Source organism: Thunnus thynnus, chromosome 1 (genome assembly GCF_963924715.1).
Source record: "Thunnus thynnus chromosome 1, fThuThy2.1, whole genome shotgun sequence".
NCBI lineage: Eukaryota > Metazoa > Chordata > Actinopteri > Scombriformes > Scombridae > Thunnus > Thunnus thynnus.
In genome coordinates this window covers 10,874,857-10,902,436 of record NC_089517.1, presented here as the reverse complement: position 1 = coordinate 10,902,436, position 27,580 = coordinate 10,874,857, and the positions used below count along the sequence as shown (strand labels likewise).

General features: G+C 38.8%; 1 protein-coding gene across 2 annotated transcripts in view; it reads right to left on the bottom strand.

Moving 5' to 3' along the window:
• Positions 1–27,580, bottom strand: part of glceb (glucuronic acid epimerase b) — a 57,597-nt gene that overhangs the window by 7,344 nt on the left and 22,673 nt on the right. For both annotated transcript variants that reach the window (XM_067583927.1, XM_067583937.1), the window contains exons 2-4: positions 24,480–24,594; positions 12,222–12,751; positions 4,833–5,078 (exon numbers count right to left, since the gene is read on the bottom strand). In XM_067583927.1, the coding sequence (XP_067440028.1) occupies positions 4,833–5,078; positions 12,222–12,738 (763 nt within the window). In that variant the 5' untranslated portion in view covers positions 12,739–12,751; positions 24,480–24,594. The remainder of the gene's footprint in view (positions 1–4,832; positions 5,079–12,221; positions 12,752–24,479; positions 24,595–27,580) is intronic.

Here is a 27,580-nt window from a genome sequence, read left to right as displayed (position 1 = left end):
ATACTGATCAATGGAAAAAGATCCTTTAATGTCAAAGTGAAAATAGATCTCTACAAAGTGATCTAAATTTAAAGCTGCAAAGATTAGTCGAATGATAGAATGTCAATCAGCAACTATTATGATCATTAATTAATAGTTTGTCTTTTTTTTTTTACTGGTTTCAGCTTCTGAAATGCTATTTTTTGTCTTTACACTGATTATCTTTGGGTTTTGGACTGTTGGTCAGACAAAAAAAGATATCTAACATCTCAGGTAAAGTATAACATCCATTTTTAGCTATTTTCTGACATTTTATAGACAAAAGGATTAACTGATTAATCAAGAAAATAATCACTAGTTGCAGCCCAATCTAAATTAATTCCAAATACAGAATGCAATCCACATTTTTGTATAAGTATTCACCCCCTCTCAGTCAGTATTTAGTAAATGTACCTTTGGCAGGATTTGCAGCCTTGAGTCTGTCTCTTATCAGCTTTGTACATATGGAGACTGCTATTTTCCTTCTGTTCTTCTCTGCAAAACTGCTCAATCTCTGACAGGTTGTATGGGGATTGAGAGTCAACAGGCTTTTTCAAGTCCAGCCACAAATTCAGATTAAAATCTGGACCCTGGCTCAGCCACCGGAGATCTGTTTTCACTTTGATGTTAACGGGACTTTTTCTTTTGATCGGTGCCAAAAAAAGCTGCATTAAATCTGCTTTGATTCAATGTTGTAAACAGGGCTGACACTAATGATTATTTCCATAATTGATTAAATGGTAAATGGCTGCATTTATATGGCGCTTTTATCCACAGCTCTTTACAATTTGCCGCTCATTTACCCGTTCAATCACACACTAGTGGCAGAGAAAATACCATGCAAGGTGCCAACCTGACCATTGGGAGCAATTTGAGGTTCAGTATCTTGCTCAAGGACACTTTGACATGTAGACAAGAGGAACAGGAGATTGAACTGCCAACCCAGTGATTAGTGAGTCTCAGCTGCCCAATAGATTACAGACTAATCTACTGATTACTTTCTCAATTCATCTTTTTGTCTATAAAATGTCAAAAAAAAAAAAAATAGTGAAAAACACCAATCACAGTTTTTCAAAGCCTAAGGTGACATCTCCAGATTACTTTTTTGCTTAAAAAAACATTAAATCATTAAATTAATTATTATAATAGTTGCAGATTTCTTTTGACAAAACTTCCACACAGGTACAGGAATAATCTTTTATGTTCTCTTTTTACACTTTTCCCCATGTTTTATATTAGTAGTGGTCTTCTCCCTCGGCGAAAAGCTGAAAAGTGCCTTGTTGAGTAGTGGTCTGTGTGTCTCCTGCTCATCTTGTTTGATTCATTTAATCATCTTCTGTGCACATTGTAAGTTTTTGGAGGGCATCTTCGAACAGTCAGTATGAACAGGGGGAATGATTACAGCAAGCAAAACCTGTTTCAGTGTTCATATGGCCTCCTGACTGTTGTTTTACAACAGACTTGAGAAATTGTGAACCAGTCCTTTAATAGATAAATCAGCTAATAGTTGCAGCTATAGTAGTAAAATAATAGCTTACAATATAGTTATTATTTTATTACTAAAAACTTTTTATAGACAGGGTTAGACAGCTGTTACTCCACTGCATCTACATACACTGAAAACTCTGCTAATTCTGACAGGGATCAGTTTATGCAAACTACATTTCTCCACTTTCAACCAACCATAAGGGGATTCAGAAAATAAAGGTTCTCTGTAGTGGACAGCGTTCGTGCAGGAATGTGCAGATGGTAGATGGAGGGTTATTATCAGGGGACAGACGATTGATCCACTTGTCAGAGGATTTGAGAGGCTGCTCAACACCGGCGCCCTAGATACAGTAAGGAGGAAAAATGAAAGACCCAAACAGAAAGAAGTGGAAGGAGGCGAGGACAGAAAGAGAAACTGACAGCGGGAAAAGAAAACAAGGAAAGTTTAGATGAGTTTTCTGATGAGAGAGCAGAATAAACGGATAGAGCAAATACAATCTCGATGTTTAGTTAGTACGAGAGGGCTGAGGGGTGACAAGTGGGTGGAAATGGGTACCTAGAGGTGGAAGACGGACTGAAATCCGGGGGTAGAAGAAGAAGATTAATGGAGAATGAAGACTGCCGAGGGAGGGCCGAGTGGGTGATGATGGGTCGGTGATGAGAGGAGTGATGATGAAAACATGATGATGTCAAGGAAGGAGAGAGCTATGATGGGGAGTTGAGCTGTAGGGCGAGGTGAGCGAGGAGTCGAGAGGGAGACAAAAAAAAAAAAAAAAAAGCATAGAGAGATGAAATGAAAAGAAATTGTTGATGATGAAAAGTTGAAAGTGGAAGAATTAGGAGGAGGAGAAGAAAATTACAGTAGAGAGAGCAGCTCAACAGAGGACAGAGAGAGAGGGCGCCCTGGAAATATCAGCAGGAGATCAGAGGAGAATAAAGACAGCTCACTGTCAGCACTGGGTGAAAGATTTTGATTTCTCCCAATTCCAAAAATAACTCTGAAAATATCTTATGGCCGTGGTCATTTTACAGCTCTGAAACTAGGCCAGATCTCCAATCTTTGTTATAATAGTCAGATTTTATTTATAGTTTAGATATTCAAACCACACAGAGGTGTGTACTGACACTCCTACATTTCACAACAAAAAAGCACTACAGCGCACGATCTGTACATTACCCAAAACTGAATTTAATGCAAATATGTAAGTAATATAATTTGTATGCAACATAACCTGCTGCCAAAACTTTACGCTGATCCTCTTCTATAAGGATTTTTTTCATCATCAGTTAATCTGCCGCTTATTATCTTGATGAATTGATTCATTGTTTATAGGTCACGTCTTAAAACTGCGTCTTTTAAAAAATATCTAAATTGCTATCACATGAGAAAAAGAAAAGCAGCATTTTGTAGCACTGGATAAAATTCTATTTGGGACACAACGAAAAAGGACAACAGAACCGAAGAGGGAGACGAGAGATATTTTCTCTGCTTATAGATCCATTTTCAGATGCATAAGGGAGAAGGCTGCACATAATAATGGACTGTAGTGTCTGAGGGAGGTTGGAGCAGACTGTCCTCATATGAGTCCTTGATGCAATGTGACTGAGGTAAATTAAATTAAGAGTCCTTGGAGTTGAAGCAAAGCAAAATCACACCAAGGACAGTGACATCCTTCAGTCAGTGTTATTATAAGTGGTGAAGCTCTCTTTTTTTCTGAAGGCATATTAATTACGCACTTATGATATATGATTTATAATGTGGGGACAATTCATCAACTAGCAAAGATTTTCAATGCTCACATCTCACTAAATACCTCTAAAAATTAAAAATAAAAAGTTTACAGGTCATTGTCTCATCAGAGACCTTCACATCTTAAATTATTCTATCATGTTATCGGATTGAATTCTTAACTGTAGAAAGGGTGATTAAAATGACAGTACACGGTTTGTCTAACCTTTCACTTCTTCTAAATCACTTCTGACAATGTTAAAGCTAATAATATCTGACTGACGACCACTAAATGACACGACCAAGTGCTCTCCACTGTAGCATTCAGAGCTAACATTAGCTTTACAGACTGACAGGACGAGTCGCTTCAAAGCCTCGAATCCTGGAGAGCTACTAAACTGATAAGCTTAAAATATAAATACGATTAACATGATATGCTTAAAAGATTAACTTGGTGATAGTCTGTGTTTTTCTTACTGCTAATGAATACTATTTTAAGACTAAAATTGACAATTAATTGATCCTACTAATAAGCATTGGCAAGTGTAGCCAAAGCTGATATACAGTAGCTTATTCCTTTATAGCGTAGAGCACACGCTGACATGTTCATTCATTACAATGAACTGTAGTATCGTAGTTTAATCTGAGTGGATCCCACACTGTCCTGCTGTCATAAATAGCTAGCACCAACACCATTTACTCCTGTTTGAGTATCATTTGCTAATTATTTAGCTTATTTTAAATGTGAAAGCACATTCTTCAAGCTTTGAGTCCATTTTTTTATAATTATGTCTTCAGTAGAGACAAACGGACTTGGGGCAGATTGACACAGTCGGGGTAGGGAAGAAAGAAAGTATTGAGAGATGGACTAACACATTGTTGGTTTTGATATTTTCATGGGATTGACAATCAGCCGTATCCTTTAAAGTTTGACCGTTAGATTCTGATGACTGATCTCTATCCATCAGCTGTTGGTAATTTATCTTGACTACTTATCTGACATGATCACGCACATTGTTTCACTGAGGAGAGCCGCCATTCTGTCGGTCTCTCTGATCAACAAACAAACAACAGTCATCTAGCTTTCATTAGAACAGACAGACAACAGCCTGTGGGGCTTTATTTTGTCCTTTGACCAACAAACAGGATTAAGGTTAATTGGCTACTGCTGATAACGTTTGCAGACAACAGTCATTCCAAACAGTGATATTCATGTTCTCTGGCTAAAGAGGAGAAGTCTGCAGTCAAATCAATGCCGACTGCATGTGTTCCTGTCTTTAGCATCACGTGGGAATCTACACAATACATTAACATGGCATGACTGTGACAATGTCTGACTAAGTGAATAAAATAGGAAGAAATGTGCGATGTCTGCTGGTTCTTTCATCATCATTTTTTCGGAATCTGTCATAACGTGTTGAGTCCGCTGTCAACCAACACAGAGTGCCGGTATTCTAACACTGTGGCAGTGACTCATCGCAGACTATTATCCTGTCCTGAGGGTGTAGTTACATATCGAGCCTCCTACAGCCACAGTTAACAGGAGATAAGCTCCTTGCCCTGAGGCCATCTGGGCTCACGGATGGCTCATACGTACCTGAAGCACTGAACTGACGCACGGAGGTAGCACGGGTCTTGTCGTGGACACGGCTGAGACCGCAACCTTTCGGCACACTCCAGGGCGCTGTGCTGGCCCGGCTATCTCTCTCTTCGGCTGTATCGTAGACCTCCACGTGGGGTGGGCGCTCAGTCAGGTTTTTGCTGTAGTGGCTTAAGCCGTACTGGGCAATCTGGATGGCGTAGAAGTAGCCCTGAGGACCCCACTGAGTGGACAGTGGAACACCTGGGTGGAAGAGAGGGAAGAAAATGAGGACAATTTTGTGAAATAAATATAGAAAATGACCTCCTTATATGTACAAGACAACAGACGAGTTTGTGGTTGGTTGTATTTTTCTGGTTATTACTTCTAAAGTGTATTAAATGCTTCTAAATCTTGTGCTTACATTGGCATCTTGTTCATGGAAATGTTTTTCTTTTAAGCTCTTTGCAGTCTATTTCAACCAAAAGTTCATTTTTAGATGGCAGTTGTCATAACGCCTTTTCTTGGCTTGAGGAAAAACTGACATCTGTTATGTGCAGTGTCACACTGTCATATCAATAAAACTGTCCCGAAATTAATTAGCGAAACTAAAAATACAAATGACAAAACTTTCTAGTAATCTGATGGGTTCACAGACGCAGAAGACAACAGAAAATGATCACTGCGAAAGAAAAGGAGGAAAAAAACCCCACCTGCTCTTGTAAATGATAGGATAATGTGGTGAAATTCAAGTTAATCTACTGTGTTTCACCAGAGGCAAGCTTCCCTGCTCACACGGCCAGAAATAGCTCAGGCAGAAGAATCACTCTGATTAACTGATAGTTCACTTAAAGACCCAAACCCCATCGTTCTGAGAGGAAGACCATAATATATTCAGATAAGGGTTGGGTGATTATCTGCACTGCACACATAACTGACTCCTTATGTTCCTTTAGTTGTTCTCCGACATACAGATTCTGTTGTTGGCCCTAATCACAACAAACATTTACTAAATTTTGGACTGCAAAACAAAATAAACCTAAGTGTACACACACATTTATCTTCGTCTTCTTCATCGTCAAAACATTGACTTAATTTTCACTTGTCAGTGAGAACATTCACCAAAACCGTCCTTCCACTCCTGATCTAAAGCTGCAATGATCAATCAACTAGCCTGTTGACAGAACATTTTGATGATGATTAATCATTTTGAGCTGTTTTTTAAGAAAAATATATCAAAATTCTCTGTATCCAGCTTCTCAAATGGGTAGATTATTTGTTTTTTTTTCTTCTATGACAGTAAACTGAATATCTTGGGTTGTGAAATGTTGGTCCACACAAAAGAAGACAGCTAAAGACGTCACGACCTTCGGACATTTTACAGACCAAACAACTAATCGATTAATCCAGAAAAAAACTGACAGATTAATAGATAATTTAGGCAGATCAAAGTCACTGCATAAAAACATCATGCATTCTCAGCTGTAGAGTGTCAATCATACTGATAAGCACGAGACTACACACTGCTCCCTGCCGTGTTTCCAGTGTAAATAATCTATATGGATGTCCCATCCATATGGATTTGCAGCAAGCCACGAAGATTTTTCATGTTTCTGTATTGATTTTTTTTTTTTTTTTTTTACTCTCAAAAGTCAAAGTCACATGCAGATGGTGGTCAATAAAGTCATGTGAGCAACCCTTCCTTCCTGCCATATTGTATCAGACACGGAGGAGCTAAAGTTATGCGTTTCCTATTTGTACCAGGCAATTGAATTATGCTATCTGTTCATGCTTAGCCACTGCCTGTGCTGCTGTTTTTAGAAAAAAAAAACCATTAAGGGCTCAACTGTGTGCTGAAATGAATGTGTTACTACTAGCTATTGTTTTGTAGTAATTTGTCATAATGTACTTAATTAAAATTCTTTTCCCAGACAGAGACAGTGTCTCTTAGGAGCCTGAGTGTTACTGGTGCACAATATGCATCACTGATATCCTGTTAATGGTTATCAACAGTCACAACGCAGCCTGCTAAATGGCAAACATTCCCAAAGAATGAATCGGATATTCGTATTTCCTTCAGTTTGATCATCATTTGTATTGGAGGCGTGAATGTATCTATTTATTTATTGTTTATTTTTTTAGGGACATGTACATAGCATGGGTCAATGCTATAAACCACATGATGGCTGCAAAGTTGTCACAAACAACTCATGATTGAGAACTGATTTGAGGTATGTGTAGATAACAATCCAAATCCCACCCCCTCCCTCCCTCCCTCCCTCCCTCCACACACACACACACATACACATGCCAGACTTTTCTCCATGCCCATCTTGTTACTGGCATCTCCCTTGACAACTTAAGTCAAATGACTGTCAAAATCCTAACACTGTGCTTCTCACCAAGTAACACCAAGTAATCCATGTGGAATTGACTGTTAAGCCTCCACATATTTTCATGACTCCAGAGATGACTTTTCTAGAAATCTGAGAAACTAGGCCAATCAAAGCAGGCTCTTAGCCTACTGCAGTTGATGTAGCAGCAAATGTGGTACACTATTTATTACTTGTAGTGCTGCAACTTGTTTTCCTCCTCTCTTTTAAACACTGGCCTTTTTTTCTCTATCTCTTACAGGTCAACAAACCTTTGGCATCTTTTATGCTTCATTAAGATACAGTATATTTTTAATATTAACATTAAACCATATTACTGTAATGTGTAATGTGAAGGCAAGGCTTGATTGTTGTCCCAAACCCACTGAGATTTATGACAATTTTGTGGTTCTTGGTAGCTTTCAGCCTCCTTTGGCCAAACCATTTTGGTTTAAAGCAAACAAGCTCAAACAGCTGGAGTGTAGAAATAAATTTGTGAAGAAAAACAAGCGTTTTGCTCAAGGGCCAAAGATTTTTTTTTTAGCACTTGGTGGAGAACAAAGAAGAGGCTAAAAGGCAAGTGAATAATTGGCTTTCAACACGACTCCAGTGGGATGCTCATCAGATCAGAAGGTGTGATGCAAGAAAACATTAGCCACACCAGTTTGAGAAGCCAATGGTGTATTAGTGATTCATTTATGTGATTTTTTCTTTGTGGTTTCCTTCTAGTGGCCTAATAGCTTCATACAGGTTTAACATTTGTATTTAACACTCAACATACTGCAGGGGCTGGTTGTAACCTGGCTGCTAACATCACAAGGCTGTTGGAAAGCAGCACAGATGAAAAGAGTAACGCCTGCACACTTGACTAAAACCACAACTTTATTCAATTTTGACCTGGCAAAGATCCAGCTGGGATTGAAACATTGTCTGCTTAAATTAATTTGTGGTTTGGACTCACTGTAACCAGGGTGTAGCCTAAATGGTTTGCATTAGTGTCTGGTCTAGATTCTGTTCCAAGACCATTCATCCCAGTTCACCTCTGCCTTCATAAGAAAGCATCATACTCATCTTGGGTCAGCAGGTTGAGTGTGTACAGGTGTTACAACAGGAGAGATAATGTGTCATGTAAATGTTTGCACTGAGAGTGTGAGTGTGTGCATTTTATCATGCACTTAAAAAGGTCATAGGATGTGTTTAAGGAGTGTGTGAAAGTGATGTTTGCAGTAGAAAGGGGACTGAAGATGGAGATAGTCTGAGAAAAAGGGAGAGACACAAAAAAAAAAAAAAAACGAGACAGATCGTGATTTAAGAGAGTGTTGTTAGACAGGATTAACTACTTCCACTAATGATAGCGCCGGGGCTGCAAGAGCATCATTATTCTCCACTTTTGTTCTTTGTCTCATGGAGTCTTGTGGTGCAATGAGGAAGAGTAAGACCTCAGTTTCTAACCCTCTAATATAAAACCATAAGCCCTACAGGGGATGTGACAAGTAAAGGCACATTAAAGCGCTGTTTGTGATGGGTTTTTTTTTTAAGAGTCTGTGTAATAAGATGAACCTTGAGAGAAGAAATTTGCATTCAAATGACTAACTGTAAATTTCAGACTAATTTGTTTGAAACACCCGTGATGTTTAGCTTTTTTTTTTTTTTTTTTCAGCCCAACAGCGTCACGATTTAAAGAAACCAGCAGCTGCTTGAGCTGAAGATATCAGTTCAATGTTCTGGGTCAACGATTTTGACTCCTGTATGAAATTACATCCCAATAGAATATAGTAGGTGCACAATATTTCATGCATATTGCAGAGAGTACTGTTAAATAACTTGTCCATGGACAGCAGGGTGCGTTGCGATAGAAATGCTCCCATGACCTTGTTTAAGCCCTGCGGCCTCTGACTGACAGGCTAATTAATGTACTGCTATTTTCACTTATAAAAATGTAGTAAGTTAAAGAGAAGTGAGTATGCTTGTGCATGTAGAGTGCTAAATAGCAAGAAGCCTTGAGCTTAATTAATGGCCCTTGGTAAATCGTGTGTGTGTGTGTGTGCAAGTATGAGTATAGATGTGTTTCCTCTATTTTGTACTAAAAGAAATGGTCGGCAGGAAATGGGAGGGTGAGAATAACCTGCCGCTGCTACGCCCAGAGGTACCAACGGATTTGGCCTTGCTGACCCATTTTCCGTACCTTTCCAGAAAAAGAGTGTCCAAATTTTTGACTGGTACTGTATGTTCCCTCTCATACCTGTGACGCAACAAAACAATGAAAGGATAGCTTCACAATTTTTCAAGTCTGTCTCAAAACAACATTCAGGTGTCCATATAAACAGTGAAAGAGGTTTTCTTCACTGTAATCATTCCTCCTGTTCATACTAACTATTTAAAAGATCCCCTTCAAATGTGCTTTCAATGTGATGGGGGCCAAAATCCACAGTGTGTCCACACAGTCATCTTGTGCAAAAATGCATTTAAAGGTTTATGTGAAGCTTATATGAGGCTTCAGTTAGTCATAACAAGTGTATATCTGCAACATTTACAGTCTTTTTAGCATCTAATTCCCTCTTTATGTTTCCCTGATGAGCTGTGGTGGAAGTATAGTAACAAAAAGAGGAACTCTGGCACTAAAAAGACTAACGTTGAAAGATATCTACTTGATTTGACTAATTTGGACGAATAAAGCCTCATATCAGCTTCAGATAAATGTTTTTGTACAGGAGGTTTGTGGATTTTGGCCCCCATCACTTACCTTGTAATTGTATTATGAAGGGATCTTCCAATTGTTGCTATTAGCAGGAGGAATGATTACAGCAAGAAAAACATGTTTCAATGCTCATTAGGGCACCTGACTGTTGTTTTAAGACAGAAATGAAAAATTGTGAAACCGTCCTTTAAGGTAAAAGGAGCATAATTTGTCACCTACAAAGTCTTTATGCGGATAGTGGTTTAGATAAAACTGATACAATGAGTACTGCAAAAATGTGAAAATAATTCAAATCTCATAATTCGGTTTTCTCCACTTGACTGAGGGTATCACAATCTCACAAAAAGTGTGTGACAGAATGACACAAAACCTTTTTTCTAGCTTTTAATATTAAGAAGACCCCTGCGTGTGGTAATGTTTGTGTGATCTGACAAAAAAAGCAGTTTTGCATCACCACGTTAAAAAAATGCCAGAGTAGGAAAATCACACGATCCATCTCAGCAAAAATACCTATTTAACGCTGGCGAATTACCTTTTACAGACAGTGGCTATCATCACTCATCAAGGTAACCTCTACACTTGACACTTTGCCAATGAATATATCATCATTACATCTCAACACAAAAACAAAAGCTTGCTCAGGACTGTGGCTGAATAACTAACAGCACGTCTACTCCTGTTATCTTCACTGGAAACACTGCTATGTTTGAAATTTTAAAAGGAACTTTTGGGGAAAAAAAAATCAAACAAATGCTATATTTTGAGTTCATGATTTGGTAAAATTTTTCCTTTCTTTTACTGGTGGCTCAAGTATGATGATAAAAGAATGATAATGAATATCTATTTTGTAATTTCAGGCGAGTATATGGTGCCACTTCTTCAAGCGAGTGGAGCACTGAACTATATTAATGACAATGTGGTTTGGACTAATAGGCTTTTAAAATGAGCTATTGATCGTTCCTGGCAATTATTTTAAAGGGAACCTTGAAAAGAAAACAACACTGAGAAGGGAAGGAAGACTCACTTCACAGACATCCGGCAAGATCTCCCAAAAAAAAAGAAATGCTGACAATGTCTGAGTGAAGAAAAGAAACATTTTTAATTGACTTGACATTAATCACATTTGGTAGCGGTAGAGATAAAGAAAGGCTAATAGCGTTTGGGAATGGGTGGCAGAGATTGAGTGGCTGCTGAACTATCTTCTTAATCAAGTCTTAATTCACTTTCACACACATCAAATGGAGTATTTAAGATGCACCATTTGTTTGAGAAAGACCTCATTCTGTAAATCACACATCTCTAGTAGTAAATTCTACATATCTGGTCTAAATACACTGAATCTGTGCTGTGTGGACGGGGGTATGTGGTGGTTTACTTTTGACAGCATAGAAGAAAAAATACCACTGAATGCTGAATCTTACCTTCATGGGGAATGCGGTATTTTTTGAGTTGATAAAACTCACTTTTTAAAAACAAAAAACAAACCCCTGTGCCTTCCTGTTCGGTCCCTAATACAGGTCTTACAGTATTTTAATGTGTTAAACGTAGTAGTGAAATGAAAATGTGTGTTTACATGTTGTATTTGTTATTCTGCCAGGTCTTTTCTTGTAGAATAGATATTGTATCTCAACAGTAGAAGTTAGGGAGGTTTAAAAATACTGATGTTCATATGCATAATGATTACTTTTATGTAAGCACCACTTCGACTCCTCAGGCAAGAATGATCTGTCTGAGAAAATAAGGCTGGCTTTTAAATCTCTTCTAAAAATCACGCTTTTATCTTAGAGCTTATCCTGGTTTTACTGGAGTTTTTTAAAAAATCTTAAATTAGTGGAATTAATTTTACCTATTTTATTCTGGTCCTGTCAATATCCTTTTTTAGTTAAGTTGTTCATTTGATTTTATCATTGTTCTTATTATTAATTAATCAGCTGCAATCTGCCATCCCTCCAGGACACCGAGGCGAGCAGGAAAGATCATGGCCGACGCCTCCCACCACGGACATAAACTTTTTGAAATGCTCCCCTCAGGCAAGAGGCTGAGGTCTGTTAAGACCAAAACCCTCACACCACAAGAACAGTTTCTTCCTGTCTGCAGCCAACCTCTTATTATATTATTAATTGCACACTGCACATACTGTTTACTCCTGGTCAATATTACCTTTCATCTCATTCTCTTCTATTTAAGATTTAAAATTTAAACCTGTAGCAGCTCTTCTCACTTCAAATATATTTTCCTTGTATGTGCAAACCTACTTGGCAATAAACCTGATTCTGATCTTACATATGCCTGTATTTTAACATGTCTCTGTGATGACTGTAAATAAACAAGTCTTACCTTCTACTCCACTTATACACTTGACACGGTCGCGGACCTCCACGTTGTATCCCTCAAATGACATGAAGACCCCGTCTGGGTGATAGGGCTCACGCTGTGCGTAAACCTTCGAGTAGCTGTGCTGGAACTCGAAACGATCGTAGCCATCGTACTGCACTACTTTGCCATACACCTCGAAGTATTTCTCCATCCAACTGAAGGGCAGATAGATCTCTCCACCCTCCCGTCGGCCTTTGACTGTAGATTCATCATTGATCAAGCAGTCAATTTCTTCATACTTGAGCCCGTTGACGACACCGACGACAGGTGGGGGTTCTGGAGGTTGCGGAGGGTGTTGTTGGCTGCTGATGCTAGCATCCCCCACCTTGGGACTCGGAGCCACAAAGGCAGCACGGGGCAGGAAGTGAAGGGAGGTGTCGCTGGAGCAGCGGTTCCATAGCAACACAGTGATGAGTGTGAAGAGGGCGCAGATTACAATGAGGGTCTTGTAGTTCACCCGAGCAGCCAGGCAGCGCATGGTCACAACTCACCTGCAGGACACAAACACATACACACGAGATGAAGAAGCATCTATGATTGATATTTTGTTGAGGCCAATTAAAAAAGTCATCTGGTATTGGCTCCAAACAGTACTGACTCATTATATTCGAGTCACTATTATTAGAGAGCAAAGAAAAAAGTGAAAAAAGGAGCATATATGAACACACTGAGCTAAACACAGTGGGTAACATGTATTGCAACTTTTCAATGGCAAAAAAATATATAAAGTGAATATATTTACATGAATACACAAGACCATGTTACCCCTCAGGAATCAGGTTACAAAGGAAATCAGACAACATGTTAACAAGCACTGAAGCAACCTCGTTATTGTGAAATTTGTCAAAACAATTCAGCAAGTCAGTGATCAGAGTTGCTGAATGCTCCTGGAACCATGGCTTACAAGACAGTTTCTTGTGGATCGACTGTGTAGCTGTATTAAGTACAGCTGCAACTAACGATTATTCGTGTGGTGCCAGAAAATTGCGAAAAATGTCCATCCCGAGTTCCCAGAGCCCATGGTTTCTCTTCAAAATGACTAGTTTTGTCCGACCACAGTCCACAACCCAAAGACAATCTGTTTATTATCATAGATGAGTATGAAAACTGGAAACATTCACATTTGGGAAGCTGGAACCAGTGAATTTTTTGCCATTTTTGCTTTAACAATTATACGACAAATTGTTGCAGCTCTAGTTCTGAGAGTGCACAGTTTGTAAAATTCAACATATTCATGCAGTAAGGAAAAATAGTCAAAAGTTCAGTTCTGGACACTGACTTGCTGAGATGACTACAGGCAACAAGTTTTAGTCAGACTTTCAATTTAATCATTTTGAAAACAAGAACAATGCTGCTGTGTCTTTCATTCACATGATCACATGTAAAAAGCTGATTAGAAAGCCGATATACATGGTCAAGAAATCAGCTTTCTCCATGAGATATCAGCCTGGGGAAGATCACATACCCCAAATACTGATTCTGGTCTCTCATTTACATGGCGTTTAGGAAATCAGTTTACTGCAGAAGGCTGACTGTAACCTGATTACTTAAGAGCATCTAAACATACTGATAGTCATAACCGTTTAATGTTCTAGTTCACAAATGTGTTAATTTCTATTGAATATATATTAATGTTGAATAAAGTGAGGTTGTTAGGGAAAAAACTATTTAATGCAAATGAACTGCATGATAACAGACAGTGGAGTGTAGGGTATAACTGTTATCCAGTGATTTTCTCATTCTTTCATCAAAACACGACATAAACTCGAAAGAATGCTGCTTGGAACAACTTTCCCTAAATAGATGACAAGTTGTAATTTGTGTCAAACACGGGTTTTTGCTCGGTCTCCTCTTTTTTTGTTTTGTGGATGAGTCAGACGCACCTGATGACAGAGGTGGTACATGCGGAGTGGATAATTCAAACTATGCAAAATAGCAGGTTTGTGACTATTAAGAAACTCTGGATTGTGCTTTGATCACCATACATGTGAATGTGTGTCGTCTTTAAAGGGGACAAAGACCGGTTTAAAGAGTCTAAATACAGGTTTAGCAAGGCGGTGAGAGATGCTAAACGTCTGTACTCAGAGAAACTTCGACAGCAGTTCTCAGAAAACAACTCAGGCTCTGTCTAGAAGGGCCTCAGACAGATCACCAACTACAAACTGAAAGCCTCCCAACTCCACTGATGACTTGCGCCTGGTCAACAACCTGAATGAGTTCTACTGTCGACGTGAAAGACAATGGGACAGTCCTGATACCATCCCCCCATGACGCCATCCACAACTGCCCACTTCTGAGGACACATCCTCCTCCTCCCCTTCCACAATGACGACTTTGTCCATCCTGTAGAGGGACCTTAACAGGCCGTTCAAGAGACAGGACCCGTGCAGCTGGACCAGACTGTCCCTCCACCCTGAAGCACTGTGCCGATCAGCCGTCTCCAATGTTCACAGACATTTTTAACACCTCACTGGAGACATGCCACCTACCAGCCTGCTTCAATCACAAACCCACTCCTGGACCCCCTGAAGTTCACATGCAGAGCACAACAGGTCTGTGGACGATGCAGTAAACATGGCCCTCCACTTCATCCTCCATCACCTGGACTCTGCAGGAACCTACGCTAGGATCCTGTCTGTGGATTTCAGCTCCGCCTTTAACACCATAGTTTTGGCTCTGCTGCAGGACAAGCTCCACCTGCAGATGGATCAGCGACTTCCTGTCGGTATCATCCATTGTGCTGAAAAGGTGATCGGCTGCAATCTGCTGCGCCTCAAGGACCTGCATGCCTCCAGGACACTGAGGCAAGCAGGAAAGATACTGGCCGACCCCTCCCACCCTAGACATAAACTTTTTGAAAAAACTCCCCTCCGGCAAGAGGCTGAGGCCTTCCAAGACCAAAACCTCACGCTACAAGAATGGTTTTGTCCAATCTGCAGTCGGCCTCTTATTAGATTATTAATTGCACACTGCATATACTGTTTACTCCTGGTCAATATTCTGTACATTTCATCTCATTCTCTTCTATTTATTATTTAAAATGTAAACCCATAGCAGCTCTTCTCACTTAGAGTATATTTTATATCTTCTCTCTTTTATATTATTTAAGTTTATATTAAGGCAAATTCCTTGTATGTGCAAACCTACTTGGCAGTAAATCTGATTCTGATTTACCAACCGACAAACAACCCTCATCTGCCCTTTGGTTCACTTCTTTTATGTTTACTACTTGTTTGGGGGTAGCCTGCGAGTCCATTGCAAATCCTCTGTCTGAAACATCTATAATCTAGAATTCAGATAAGGAATCTGCATCATCTCTGATCTGCTCCGTGTCTATTCCAGCTTCAGGGACCTTAGATCCTCTGCCCAATAACCAGTTCTGTTGGTTTACATGATCACGCACCATTAAGTCTTATATTGACATTTTAAATCCAGTCCTTAAGACCCTTTTTTTTTTAACTTTAGCTCTTGAGTCTACATAAAGGTTACTGTGACAGTATGATCATTTATTTTCTGTCTATATCATATTATGTGCTCTGTGTTCTCTGCATTGTGCAATTTATAAATTCTGCTATTCTCATTGTACTTATTTGAATGTATTCTAAACTTCGCAGCACTTTTGCATGACATTTGTTATTAAAGTGACTTGACTTGTTTGCAGTAAGCAAGGAGATGTCAAATCTGACTTGTTACCGGACCAACCCATCGGGATCCGCATTTTCATGTCCTCTGTGTTTCTCTGGCATTTTCACCAAGCCAGTAAGAAATCAATGCACATTCTGAGGTCGCCTCCTCCACACTAATTACAGCTTACTGCTCATAGAATTTACTATTACAGCAAAGAGAGCCAGGTCGCCTGATGACAGAGGAAGGAGCGGAGGAAAATCATTACTCCCCAAGTTCATTTCAATATCTCAGCTTAAACTAGCCACTACTAAAAGGTCAATGCAATTAATGTGCATTAATTGGACAATAGCAATCTCCGCAGAGTCAAATTATAGTGCTAGCAGCCTCTTGAACAAAGTTACACTCTTATAAATAGGAAAGTGGACTTCCAGAGCGCTATAACAAGCAAGTGTTGAGGTAGTTCAAGCAAAAGAAGATAAAAAATAGACTCCCTCTAAATTAAGGCTTGGGAGCACAACCCTGAATTTAGGTTCTGCTTATGTAATAAAGTGGTTGAGATGTGAAATGTCCACTCAAATAAGCACAGAACATCCTCTCCCCCACAACACAACAGTTCATTTTCATGCCCCAAAAAAAGAGAGAAAGAACATTTTGAGTATTTTCTTTCTTAAAAGCTGCAGTTAAAAACTTTCTGCATTTGTCTTCCAGTCAGAGGTGGAAAAAAAACTTAGCGTATCTACCCGCCTGATAAATTATTGCCGCACATAAAAACTATCATGGATATTTAGAGAAATGTCAGTCTGGTGAAGCGATGGAAGATTTGGCCTACAGGAGCTCTGACAATGCTGAAAATGTGAGGTGGAAGGCCTGAGGACTGCACCCAGAAAGATAAGTAGGACCGATCCTGTCAGGGAAGTGACAATAAATAATTGGCTCTTTTTATAGTGATTCGTTGCCGGTGTTGAGCTCAGGCTCAAGGTGGATAGACACGGGCTTAAGCACTGCAGCATGGATAGTATCCTAATGCCAAGCACTGACTAGGAGACCATTCGTCTTGTGTCATGTCCCATTTCCTGGACGTAATTTATACCCCGACGCTGGAAGAGGAGTTTATGTCACAGGCTAGCAAATTATAAGATGCGGTTTGATTATGGATCAAAAATCATGAATGTTATTATTCAGGTGATATCACACACTGTCTATTTCTAAACTAGCCCTGACACTCATATAAGCTTTTACCTATTTACTGCGTGGTTGAAACTTTGCTCTAGGAGGTTGAAACCAACTTGAAAGTATCTACAGGGATTGAAACGCCACGCCTGCAGTCTTGAAAAACGGTCTAAACAGCAAAATGTTTTTTGAACTAGGTTTTCTAATAGGAATGAACATTTATTTTCACTCAATGTATTGTGGATGCTTAATGAGACACTCAACTTTGATATCATACTTGCGTTTTTACTATTTCAAGCCAAATTACCAGAGGCTTTAATTCATATTCCACATAATAATAGGACTAATTATGGGGGAAAATGTGTAATTAGGATTCAAGGGCAGCACTAAAGGCAGGCTGTATGAGCCTTAGGTAGCTCAGCCAATATGCTTCCCCTAGCTTTCTAATTCATTTATTTTTTGCTTTCTTTTACACATTCATATGCAGTACTTACATTTTGTTTCTACATTATGTCCTGTAAACTAAGTTGTCACTAAAGAATTCAGTGCAACACTGCTTTCAGTGTTCTCCTGCTTGAGTTTGCACAAATTAAGATGTTTGTAAATCATATCTGCTGCTGTGCATGACTTAATTACAAGGCAAACAAACCACATTTAGCTGGTTACACAGACAGTAGCTGCATTGTCTTTGGTGTAGTTTGACCCAAATTCACTTACATCTATTAGGAGTCTGTTCTCACCAGAAAAACAACAGCACTGGTTGTTTAATCAAAAGCTTTTAATGACCTATGTTTACATTTTCCTGATAAGGAACCTCTTTAGTTGTGTGAATAATGACCGTCCTCGCTCTGTAGCAAATACAGAAGTAGTGTGGAGTTGTATCACCATAAAACCTGTTAGAGAAGTAGGTCGCAGTGGATAATTTGGTGTACAACATGTATGAATTAAACACTAGAGACTGCAGTTTGCATCCCATCTTCAACTGTAAGCTTTATTCTTTTTTTTTTAACCATAAAGACATTATTCTTGTTAACTTCCCAACGACCACAATCTTTGGCCAACCTTTAACCGTTAAGTTTAGAGGTGGAAGATCAGAAAATGTTTGTATGAGTGATTTATTTATTTATTAGAAATTAATGCACTTTCATGTAATCCGCTGGTTATCAGCTCAGAAGTGTCCCTTTGGTAATAACACTGTTATGATCTGGAAGGAAAACTACACTGCCATAAAATATTTAAAAAAACAAAAAAAACAAACAAAAAAAAAAAACAGATGCAACTGGACAGGAGGTGAAAGACAATCGTGTTGGAGGATAAAAGTCTTCCATGCTTGACAGATTAAGGAAAAGGAAACTGCAAAACAAAAGCAGCTTTTCAGCTTACATGCTCCCACTGTCCCGTGTGAGGAAATTGAAAAATGCCTGAAATAGCAGGTAGTGACTTGTTGAGACGGAGGATTTTTATATGATAGCATCAGTCTTTGTGAATACCTACAGCAAATGATCTAATCTGGTTGTGCAGTATAGACTCTAAAGCAGGACAGAGCGAGAATTTAACGAAGGATTGGTCTTTTTTTATTCTTAATTTTTTGTGTTTTTGCAACCAAAAGTAGTTTTTGTAGGGAAACACATCACCTGATGATAAAGATTATTATGCTGTAGCTCTAGCATCTGTGTTCTGCCCAATACTTTTTTTTTTTTTTTGAAGAAAATAGCGGTGATGATGATAATTATTATACTTTTCAGCTTGTCACTATTCTGTGACACTCTTGATATAAAATGTGGAGGCGTTTTACTGTTTCAGAGAAACACACCTCCACATTTAATTAAAGTAATTAAAGTAATTTTCTCCTCACTTGAGATGAGCAAGAAAACAAGTAGAAAGTTTGATCCATATGATTATTTGATCTCTATATCTCATAATGGGAAAGTGGTCTCAGAATTTTGGACCCTACTGTATATAAAATTGAACTATTTTTCCCAATAAGCACATCATTTACCTCAAGGATTAACAAAAGCCTCACAGACTTGTATTCAAGGCATAACATGTTGTAAAACACAACAACTCATTAAATCAGCTAAGATGACTTTATAGTGTTTGAGATATTGCCTCCCATCACTAATTTACAAGCCTGTCACACATTTACAAGTGATGTGTATAGCTATAGCTTAGTACAAAGACTGTAAGCAAGGGGAAAAGTAAATTTAAGCTTACTTCAAAGTAATGTAGAAGATTTATTAATCCATCTATTTGGAAAAATATTACACAAATGTATAATTAACATTATACTAAAATTAAAAAAAAACTCTTAAGGGTGTTGAAAATGAACATTATATTCACTGATAACCATACAATGGTCCACTTATATTATTCCAAATATGACTGCTAAGTTAAATCTGACACTGTAAAAGCTTAATGACAACTGGTTGACAACTCCTATATGATATTGCTGACAGCTCAACATTGTAGCTGCTTGAGTGAACACTTTCTCCGCAGACTGACAGGCCAAGCAACTTCACAGCCCCAAATCCCTGAGGTCCCGGGGTGCTCACACGTTCAATAATACACATGGTTTTTTTGCTGCTTCTGCAGATCATCAAAGGCTTTACACTTTGATTGCCAACATTTGCCTGTAAGCTGCGATGAAGTGTAACATATGAGGGATCTCTGGATGCATTGGCAGTTGCTTCATCAAATGCAGCAAGTGATCCCCTGGCTACTAGAATTAATTCCACCTGACACAGAGAACAACTAGACTTCTTTTTTAACAGGTGCAAATATTTGGACGTCTTTATCCCCTAAATCCCCGGAAACAAGGCTGTGAAAATTGTAGCAGGAGCCTAAAACTACATCAGTTTGTTAATGATGAGAGAGTGTTGGGTGTTTTTTTGGAGGAGTCTCAGATTGAGAGGTGCATGAAATCAAATTTCTCCAACAGCAAAATAACACTGTGAACTTGTTAAATTAAAACTATCTTCCCTCTAGTCCTCGTCCTCATTGCAGAATGTATTGTACACCATTTACAACGTGTCAAAGTGGCTGCAGCGCTGAGCATAGGGATAGGTCAATGGAGTTGTTTTTCTTCTCTTGCTGTCCTCTGGCGTAAAAATCACAAGCAGTCATCACAGCAATAAAAGCTGAGTGCTATTGAGCCACCCTTGGGGAGCTATTGGAGCAGAAGCCTGTGTATGCATGAGGTGCAGGTGTTATAGCCCTAACTAAACTCCTGACATTTTCACTGCTCTCCTCCATGGGTGAAATAAGGTAGGGGTTTGAGCAAGCGACTAGATCCGGGTCTGAAAAGTGAAGCCAATGCAGGAGTGCCTTAAACCTGCATTTTCTCTAATGGCCAGCAGGGGGCAACTCCACTGGCTCCAATTGTATGGATTGAGAAAATGACTCCACTTCTCACATGATTTATTACCTCAGTAAACACTTTCCTGATGTGTTTATGGTCTCAATCGCTAGTTTCAAGTCTTCTTCAATACAGCATGATGTTCATTTTGTAAATTATGGTACCATTTAATTTAAATTTGGTGATAAAGCAGGGTATGCTTTAGGGTGTGGCTATGTTGTAATTGACAAGTCACTACTACGGCGACAACATTGGTGAGGTAACATAACCAGGCGTGACCCCAGATTCTCAGAGTATAGGTATAGCCGTCGCTATTTCAGTGTGTTTTCAGTTCATGAAAGTTAATTGTAACATTGTGGTTGCTTAAAAAAAGTCTTTTTCAGCGTTTGGTTGTACTAAAAGACCCTCTAAGGAGTCGGACGTTCAGTTTTTCCTGTAAGTACATTTTGTTTTTATGATTTAAGCCCAAAATTTAGCATTAGCATAAGCATTATCACCGTTAACCATAGACTGTAAATGCACCATGTGTGTTCAGAGCTCCAACCTCTCATCCACATATGGTCATTTTTTTCACTCTCAAAATCCAAGATAGCGATGGTCAAAATCCCAAACTCAAGCTTCAAAGTGGAAGTCCACAAACCAATGGGTGACATCATGGTGGCTACAACGATTATTCTTTTTTTATTTTTTTTACAGTCTGTGGGTTTGAGATTGCCTGTAAATTATCAGCTTATACTGAAGCTGTGAGGCATGTTAGCTCCTGTGGAGATGAGATGGTGTGTGTGTGGGTGTGTGTGTGCGTGTCTCTGTCACAAACATCAAAGTGATCCGAGATCAGTCAGTGAGTCCTTTACTTTCACCTTCAAGACACAACCGAACTTTTAGAGCAGCACAAACATTTAATCAGCTGAGATTGTATAATATGGCAATAAATCAACACTGCGAGAAAAAGAAATAAGCTGGTTTGCTGGACCAGTTTGTTGGTAAGATACAGTTAGTGTCAAGAACCAGTTAACTATGGTAATTTCACATATGCACTGAGGAGTCTGTAATTAGTAACCAGTTTCAGCCTGGCTGTTGTGTGGTCAACTGAACATGCCGGCTCTCTCTCACTGATTGACTGCAGCTGACACCGCAGAGCCGCAGTCACAGCGAGCACGGAGGTCTGCATATTCATGGGACAGTACTGAGGACTCTTCAAGACATAGTACTGTTACTGATGTCTTTTCAAACAGTCATTACGTTATTTTTTTTAAATAAAGCTGCTAACAAGGTCTTAACAGTCACCAAATCCTGTGTTACAAAATTAGTCATAATAGATATTGAAGCCTTGATGTTACGCCTGGCCTGTAAATAAGAGATGTGACAATCTTTCTTCTTTCATTGCTTAAAAGAAAGACAGATGCTCAGCTAACAAACCCACACCGACACAACAGACCAACATGTAAACTTGAGTCATAGCTCAATAATAAAATATTGTTAGGGGCGGCTGAGGAGTGAGTAAACTGCTGTGAAGTTAATGTGCCTGTGTATTTTATCTCTAGTTGAAGGATTAAGCAGGTCATTACCAAAAAGCTTATAACTGAGGCCTACTGAGGGATTAAGCAAACTCCTAATCAAACAGGGGGGAAGACAAGAGAAAAATATACAAACACATTTTATAGTGCAAAAGACCCTTAACTATCTTCTTAGAGGCAGGATACATCTGTTGCTTGTGCTACATCAACATAAAAACAAGTGTGGTTATAAGAAATAAGGTGTGGCAAAAGATGCACAAAGAGATAAGAAACAAATCATGCAATGGTGAGATTAAAGTGCAAATGGTGCAACAATTATTGCAACAAATACAGGGCCATATTCTTGTTGTAAAAGCTCTTGTCAGTTAGGTTGAAATGGAAATGGCACCAAATACCGATAGTGGGTTTTAATAGTACTTGGATCCTATGTCCTTATGACTTTGCATCTCGTGTGTTCTGATAGTTAATGAAGAAGCAACAAAATGACTCCAATATCTTCTCATTACTTGAAATTTACACAATAATATTTTATCATTATTTCAGCCACGGCTCTATAGATGGCAGTGACGGTCTGTCAGTTGGTCCACCGCTTCGGTCCAGACTAAAATATCTCCAACAGTACTGGATCGAATGCAATGCAATTACGTATAGATATCCACGGTGCATAGACGATGAATCCTACTGACTTTGACGATCCCCTGAATTTCCCCGAAGCCCCACCGGACAAGCAGGTTGACATTTCTGGTTCAGAGTGAAATGTCTGGACAACTATGGGATGGATTGCCATGACATTCGGCACAGACATTCATGTCAGCCAAAAGGATGAATCCTAATAATTTTGGTGGTCCACTGACTATTCGCTCACTATCGGATGGACGGCAGTGAAATTTAGTACACACATTAATTTGGCGACATCATCATGACTACATTTCAGTTTACGCAATACTTTGGTTTATGACCAAATACGTGCAAAACTAATCACATTCCCGTCAGCCCAAGATGATACAAATTATACCTGCCAAGCGTCAACATCTTAGCATTATCACTGTGAGACTGTAAGAATGCTGATGTGAGCATTTAGCTCACTCAAGTACAGCCTCTCAGAGCTGCTAACATGGCTGTAGACTCTTAGTCTTGTTTGATTACATGTAGGGTATGGGTAAGATCAATATTTACAGTGTATTGTGTTAAGCATCCAAAAATTCCAGGTAGGGCTGCAACCAATGATTATTCTCAACAGTTTAATCTTGTTTTGTTTATAAAACATAAGAAAACTGAATGTTCAAATGTTTTATTTTGTCCCACATACAGTTCAAAATTCAAGAATATTCAATTAACTATAATGTAAGACCAAGAAAAGCAACAAATTATCATATTTAGGAACCTGGAACCATCAAATATTTGGCTTTTTTTTACTTGAAAATGATTATTTGATTATCAAACTAGTTACTTATTCATTTACTTTTGATCAACTAATCAATTAATTGTTGCAACTCTTATTCCAGGTAAGTACAATTAGTCCAATAGAGAAATTTGAGCAACTGAAACATCATCAGATCAGTCAAGTTATATGAATAGCTAAATGTCCACATGGGCTCTGCTGAAGTGCATATGAAACATGACTAAATTTTGAATTAAACACCATTTTTACATTGTTTTTATATCATGATAGTCAAACAAATAATACAACTTTGCAAAATAGAGGCTTATGCATCTCATATTGCTATGAAGTAAATTACCAGTTCAATACAATACACAAATATTTACAACAGACTGACCAAATATCAGCCGTAGTATGGAACAGTTTGCCATTATCCAGAGATTATGATAGTGCTGTACGGGTGTGTGTGTGTGTATCAGGGTCACAAGTCCGGCACTTTCTCTTTCTGTAGACACACAATTAGCCGTGTTACACAAGCTAATGAACCCAGAGTTAGTTCAAAGAGCTCCGTCTTTCCTTATGCTATCAAAGATGATTCAGTGATGTCAAGAGGAGAAATGCGGAGCATACAGAGGCTTGTGTTATCTATGCTTAATCGTTTCATCATACAAGCAAGACTGAGCAATTCACAGTAGATATAGAAGCATGAAGATTTTAAGATTTCATTTATGCATGTACTGAAACTGAGCACACATCAGCATGCAGAGGAGGTTTTACCTTACATGCAGTATGTCATTTAATTTCACATATAGCATGTTATTTCATTTCAATAAGGAAAACCAGCCAATGTTACACCTTTTTAAAGCTGCTTTCAACTAATGCTCAGCCTTTACTTTGAAAATTAGACTTACCTTTTTCGTCTTTTACTGCATTTGTTTTCTACTTTTAACAATCGTTCCTGCTTTGTTGTTGTTGTTGTTGTGTGTATCTTCTTTTTGCCATTTCATTTAACTATGTAAAGCATCTTTCAGTGCCTTTTAAAAGCTCTGTATAAATAAAATGTATAATTATATTAACATCTGTAGACTAACTGCTTATCTGTGTGCACTTACTGGCACTGTATCTTACCCTGAATCATGACAGTGAGGGCTGTTAATATTGATACTGACCTCTAATCCATTCACAAAGAAACGGTCAACTGGCTGGACATCCTGCCGACATTCACCACCGACTCTTTCCACTAGTGGTTCTTCTGGTACTTTCTACTCGCTGCTTCTTCGGCACCTATACACGGGAGACGAGAAAGAGGAAGTCCATTATAGTGGCAGTACATAAACATATGATGCGTGAAAGCATGTATTCATAGGTATGTGATACAGTATATAGAGTGGTACTGCATGTTTTAGTATGAGCATACACAGACATGATTTTACTCATAGATACTGCAGTTTTCCCATTTTCTTTCATGCTGTTACAGTCTTTGTAAGCGTCTTTTCCTTTTGTGAAAGGTATGAATCTATGATCATGTGTATACGGTCCGTTTAACTTTCATTTAACTTGACTTCTTCACTTCGGTCTCATCATTTGTAAATAAAGAAGATTAAAAGTTTCAAACCTCCCTTAAAGGACCGTGTCACTCTTTATACCTAACTCAACTACAGTGGCCTCCGCCGACCAACATACATTTGTTACTCAACCACCTTTTCACTATCCATCCATCAACCTCCAGTAGCTGCTTATTGCTATTCAGGGTCAAATGAGGGTGAAAAAGAGCAGGTTTGGTCTATCTCATCAAACATTCTTTGAAAGTTGGACACATTGGACTGGTGGTCCATCACAGGCTCAGCTCAGTGATGGAAAGTATTCACACGGCTGGAAAGGTTTTAAAGCCATAGTCACAGATATGATCAACATGAAGAAGAATGAATTCTTCAGAGCATCTTAGACTAAACAGGCTCTACGTTCTTCACATGAAATCCTTTTAACGGGCTAAATGTTTCCAGAGGTAAATTATGATTGATTCCTCCTGAATGCAAACCAGCTTTTCAACACAAACTTTTCAGAGGAAAAACAAAATGAAATGTTGTAATTCTTTTTCACCGTGGCTAATTATAACCTTAAATCAATACTCCATAGACTTTGACACTGATGCGCTATAAATTAAGACAAGGAAACAAACACATATTTGTAATTGCAGCCATGATGAATTTATTGGGCTTTCCAACAGCAGGGTCATTAATGTACAACCAATCTATCAGTGCAAATGCAGAGAGTGACATGGATACTTTACTCTGCAATTAATTTCACCAATATATTTCTAGCTCCTGTTGAAACAGGCTGTTAAACTAAAGAAGGTGCTAAACCGACACATCAGAGAGAGCATATTGATCTTTTTATGAAATGTGCTTATTGAAAAAGCACTTAAATTAGATGTTGTAGAAATTAAACCAGCTAGTCTCCCTTCAGTAATGGCATGGACCGCTGCAGTTTCACAGTGCTCGAAGAGAAACTAGAAGACCGAGAGTAAGTCAAGGTGAAATGGACAAAACAAAATGAACATATTACAATATAATGCAGTCTAGTTAGGGATTATTTGAATGAAGCTTTTGCCTGTTTTGAACAGAGATCCCACAATATCGCCTCATTATGTAACTCAACAGCATCGGCGTCTAGTGCGTATAGTCCCGCCATGCCGGCTCTCCCTTTTACACGGACGTCGATTCGACAATGCGACTACCTCGGCTGCCGGCTTAATGGCGGATCAACATCGCTCCCCAATTCCGTGTTTGTACGTTTTATACAGAGCGGTGAGGCGGAATAACAGTGCAACGTTCCCGCCTTGAACCGTCTGTATAAAAAGGGGGTTTTTGATTCACTCATCCTGAAATCAAGGCCATAAGTTTATATTCAAAACCAGCAATTACAACCTGAATGTGAGATCTATATAAGAACATTTTGACCAAATATTTCTGATATAATTAAGCTCTGATGCCACAAAGGATGGATGTGTGTGTGTGTTTATCCTGCCTTCAATTGAAAGAGGGCATATGAAGGAAGAAGAAATGTCAGCAGTCTTAATCAATATTCCCTGGCTACAGTATGAGCATACTGACACTTTTTTTTTTTTTTGAGGCAGGTGTGCTGCAGGCAGATGGTGAGAAGTAGAAAATGAGAGTAAACTTCAGCCTAGAGCCGCTCATTCTTCCTATAGCTTATCCTGCAACCACTATTACCATCTAGGCTTTTCCCAAGTAACATTTCATTCTGGATATCTCCTCTCGCTGAACATCTGGATATCGCCTATCGTCTTGTTTGAGTCGCATGCCGCTGCACGAACATCCACGTGAAAGAGCTAGGTGTAACGTGATTGATTCAAAACATTAAAAAAACATCCAGAAAAACAGATGACTGCATGTTAAACCGAAGGATCAAACAAGCAATACTATCTGCTTTTCATTATGCACTTTGAAACAGTACAGAGCTGAGCGTGCGAGTGTGGATGCACCATTAGGTTTCTCAATTAGGAATCTCTCTTCACTAATGCCTGCACACAAAGAAAATCAATTTTTTAAGATAATCTCTCAAAATGAAAAGAAGAAGAAAAAAACATGTTGGTACACTGGTGACTATTGATGCAGTGACTATTGGTGGTTTTCAGTACAAACATCCCAGAAAACACAAACAAGTGTCAATAAAACATTACAGTTTCCCCACAGTGTTTTATAGTGGAGGTCCGTCACCTCACCTGAAACAAAGAGCGCTAACATCTGAAGAAAATATTACATTTTTACAAAATATTTGGCTTATTATGCTTCAAGGAAAATCAGCGGTGGTGCCTCATCACACAGAAAAGGACAAATGTTTGATGAGTGAGGTGATTATTTACATCATCATCCGGTAACTACATTGATGAGACGAGACGTGTCAGGATCTGTCTGATTTAGCTCAGCAGGTGATTGATTACCCCCTTCGCTAACGGATTTTCCTGGAGGCAACCCTGTATACACATAGATCTTTAAACTCAAAGTCATTTAAACTTTGTTTTAAAAAGATATGATTATTTTTGTCAGTTTACTGTAAAGGATGAGTGTTTTAATCATTCCTTTTCTTCAAAAAGTCTTATAATTTAAAGAATTGTACTTATATGTTTAATCAGAAGTGAGCACCTATTGTGGCAGCAATATTGCTAACAATCATTGTTGCAGAAAACCCAACTATGTATTTGCTAATATACCAAAATCACCTGCAATTACAGCAGACTGGATGATGA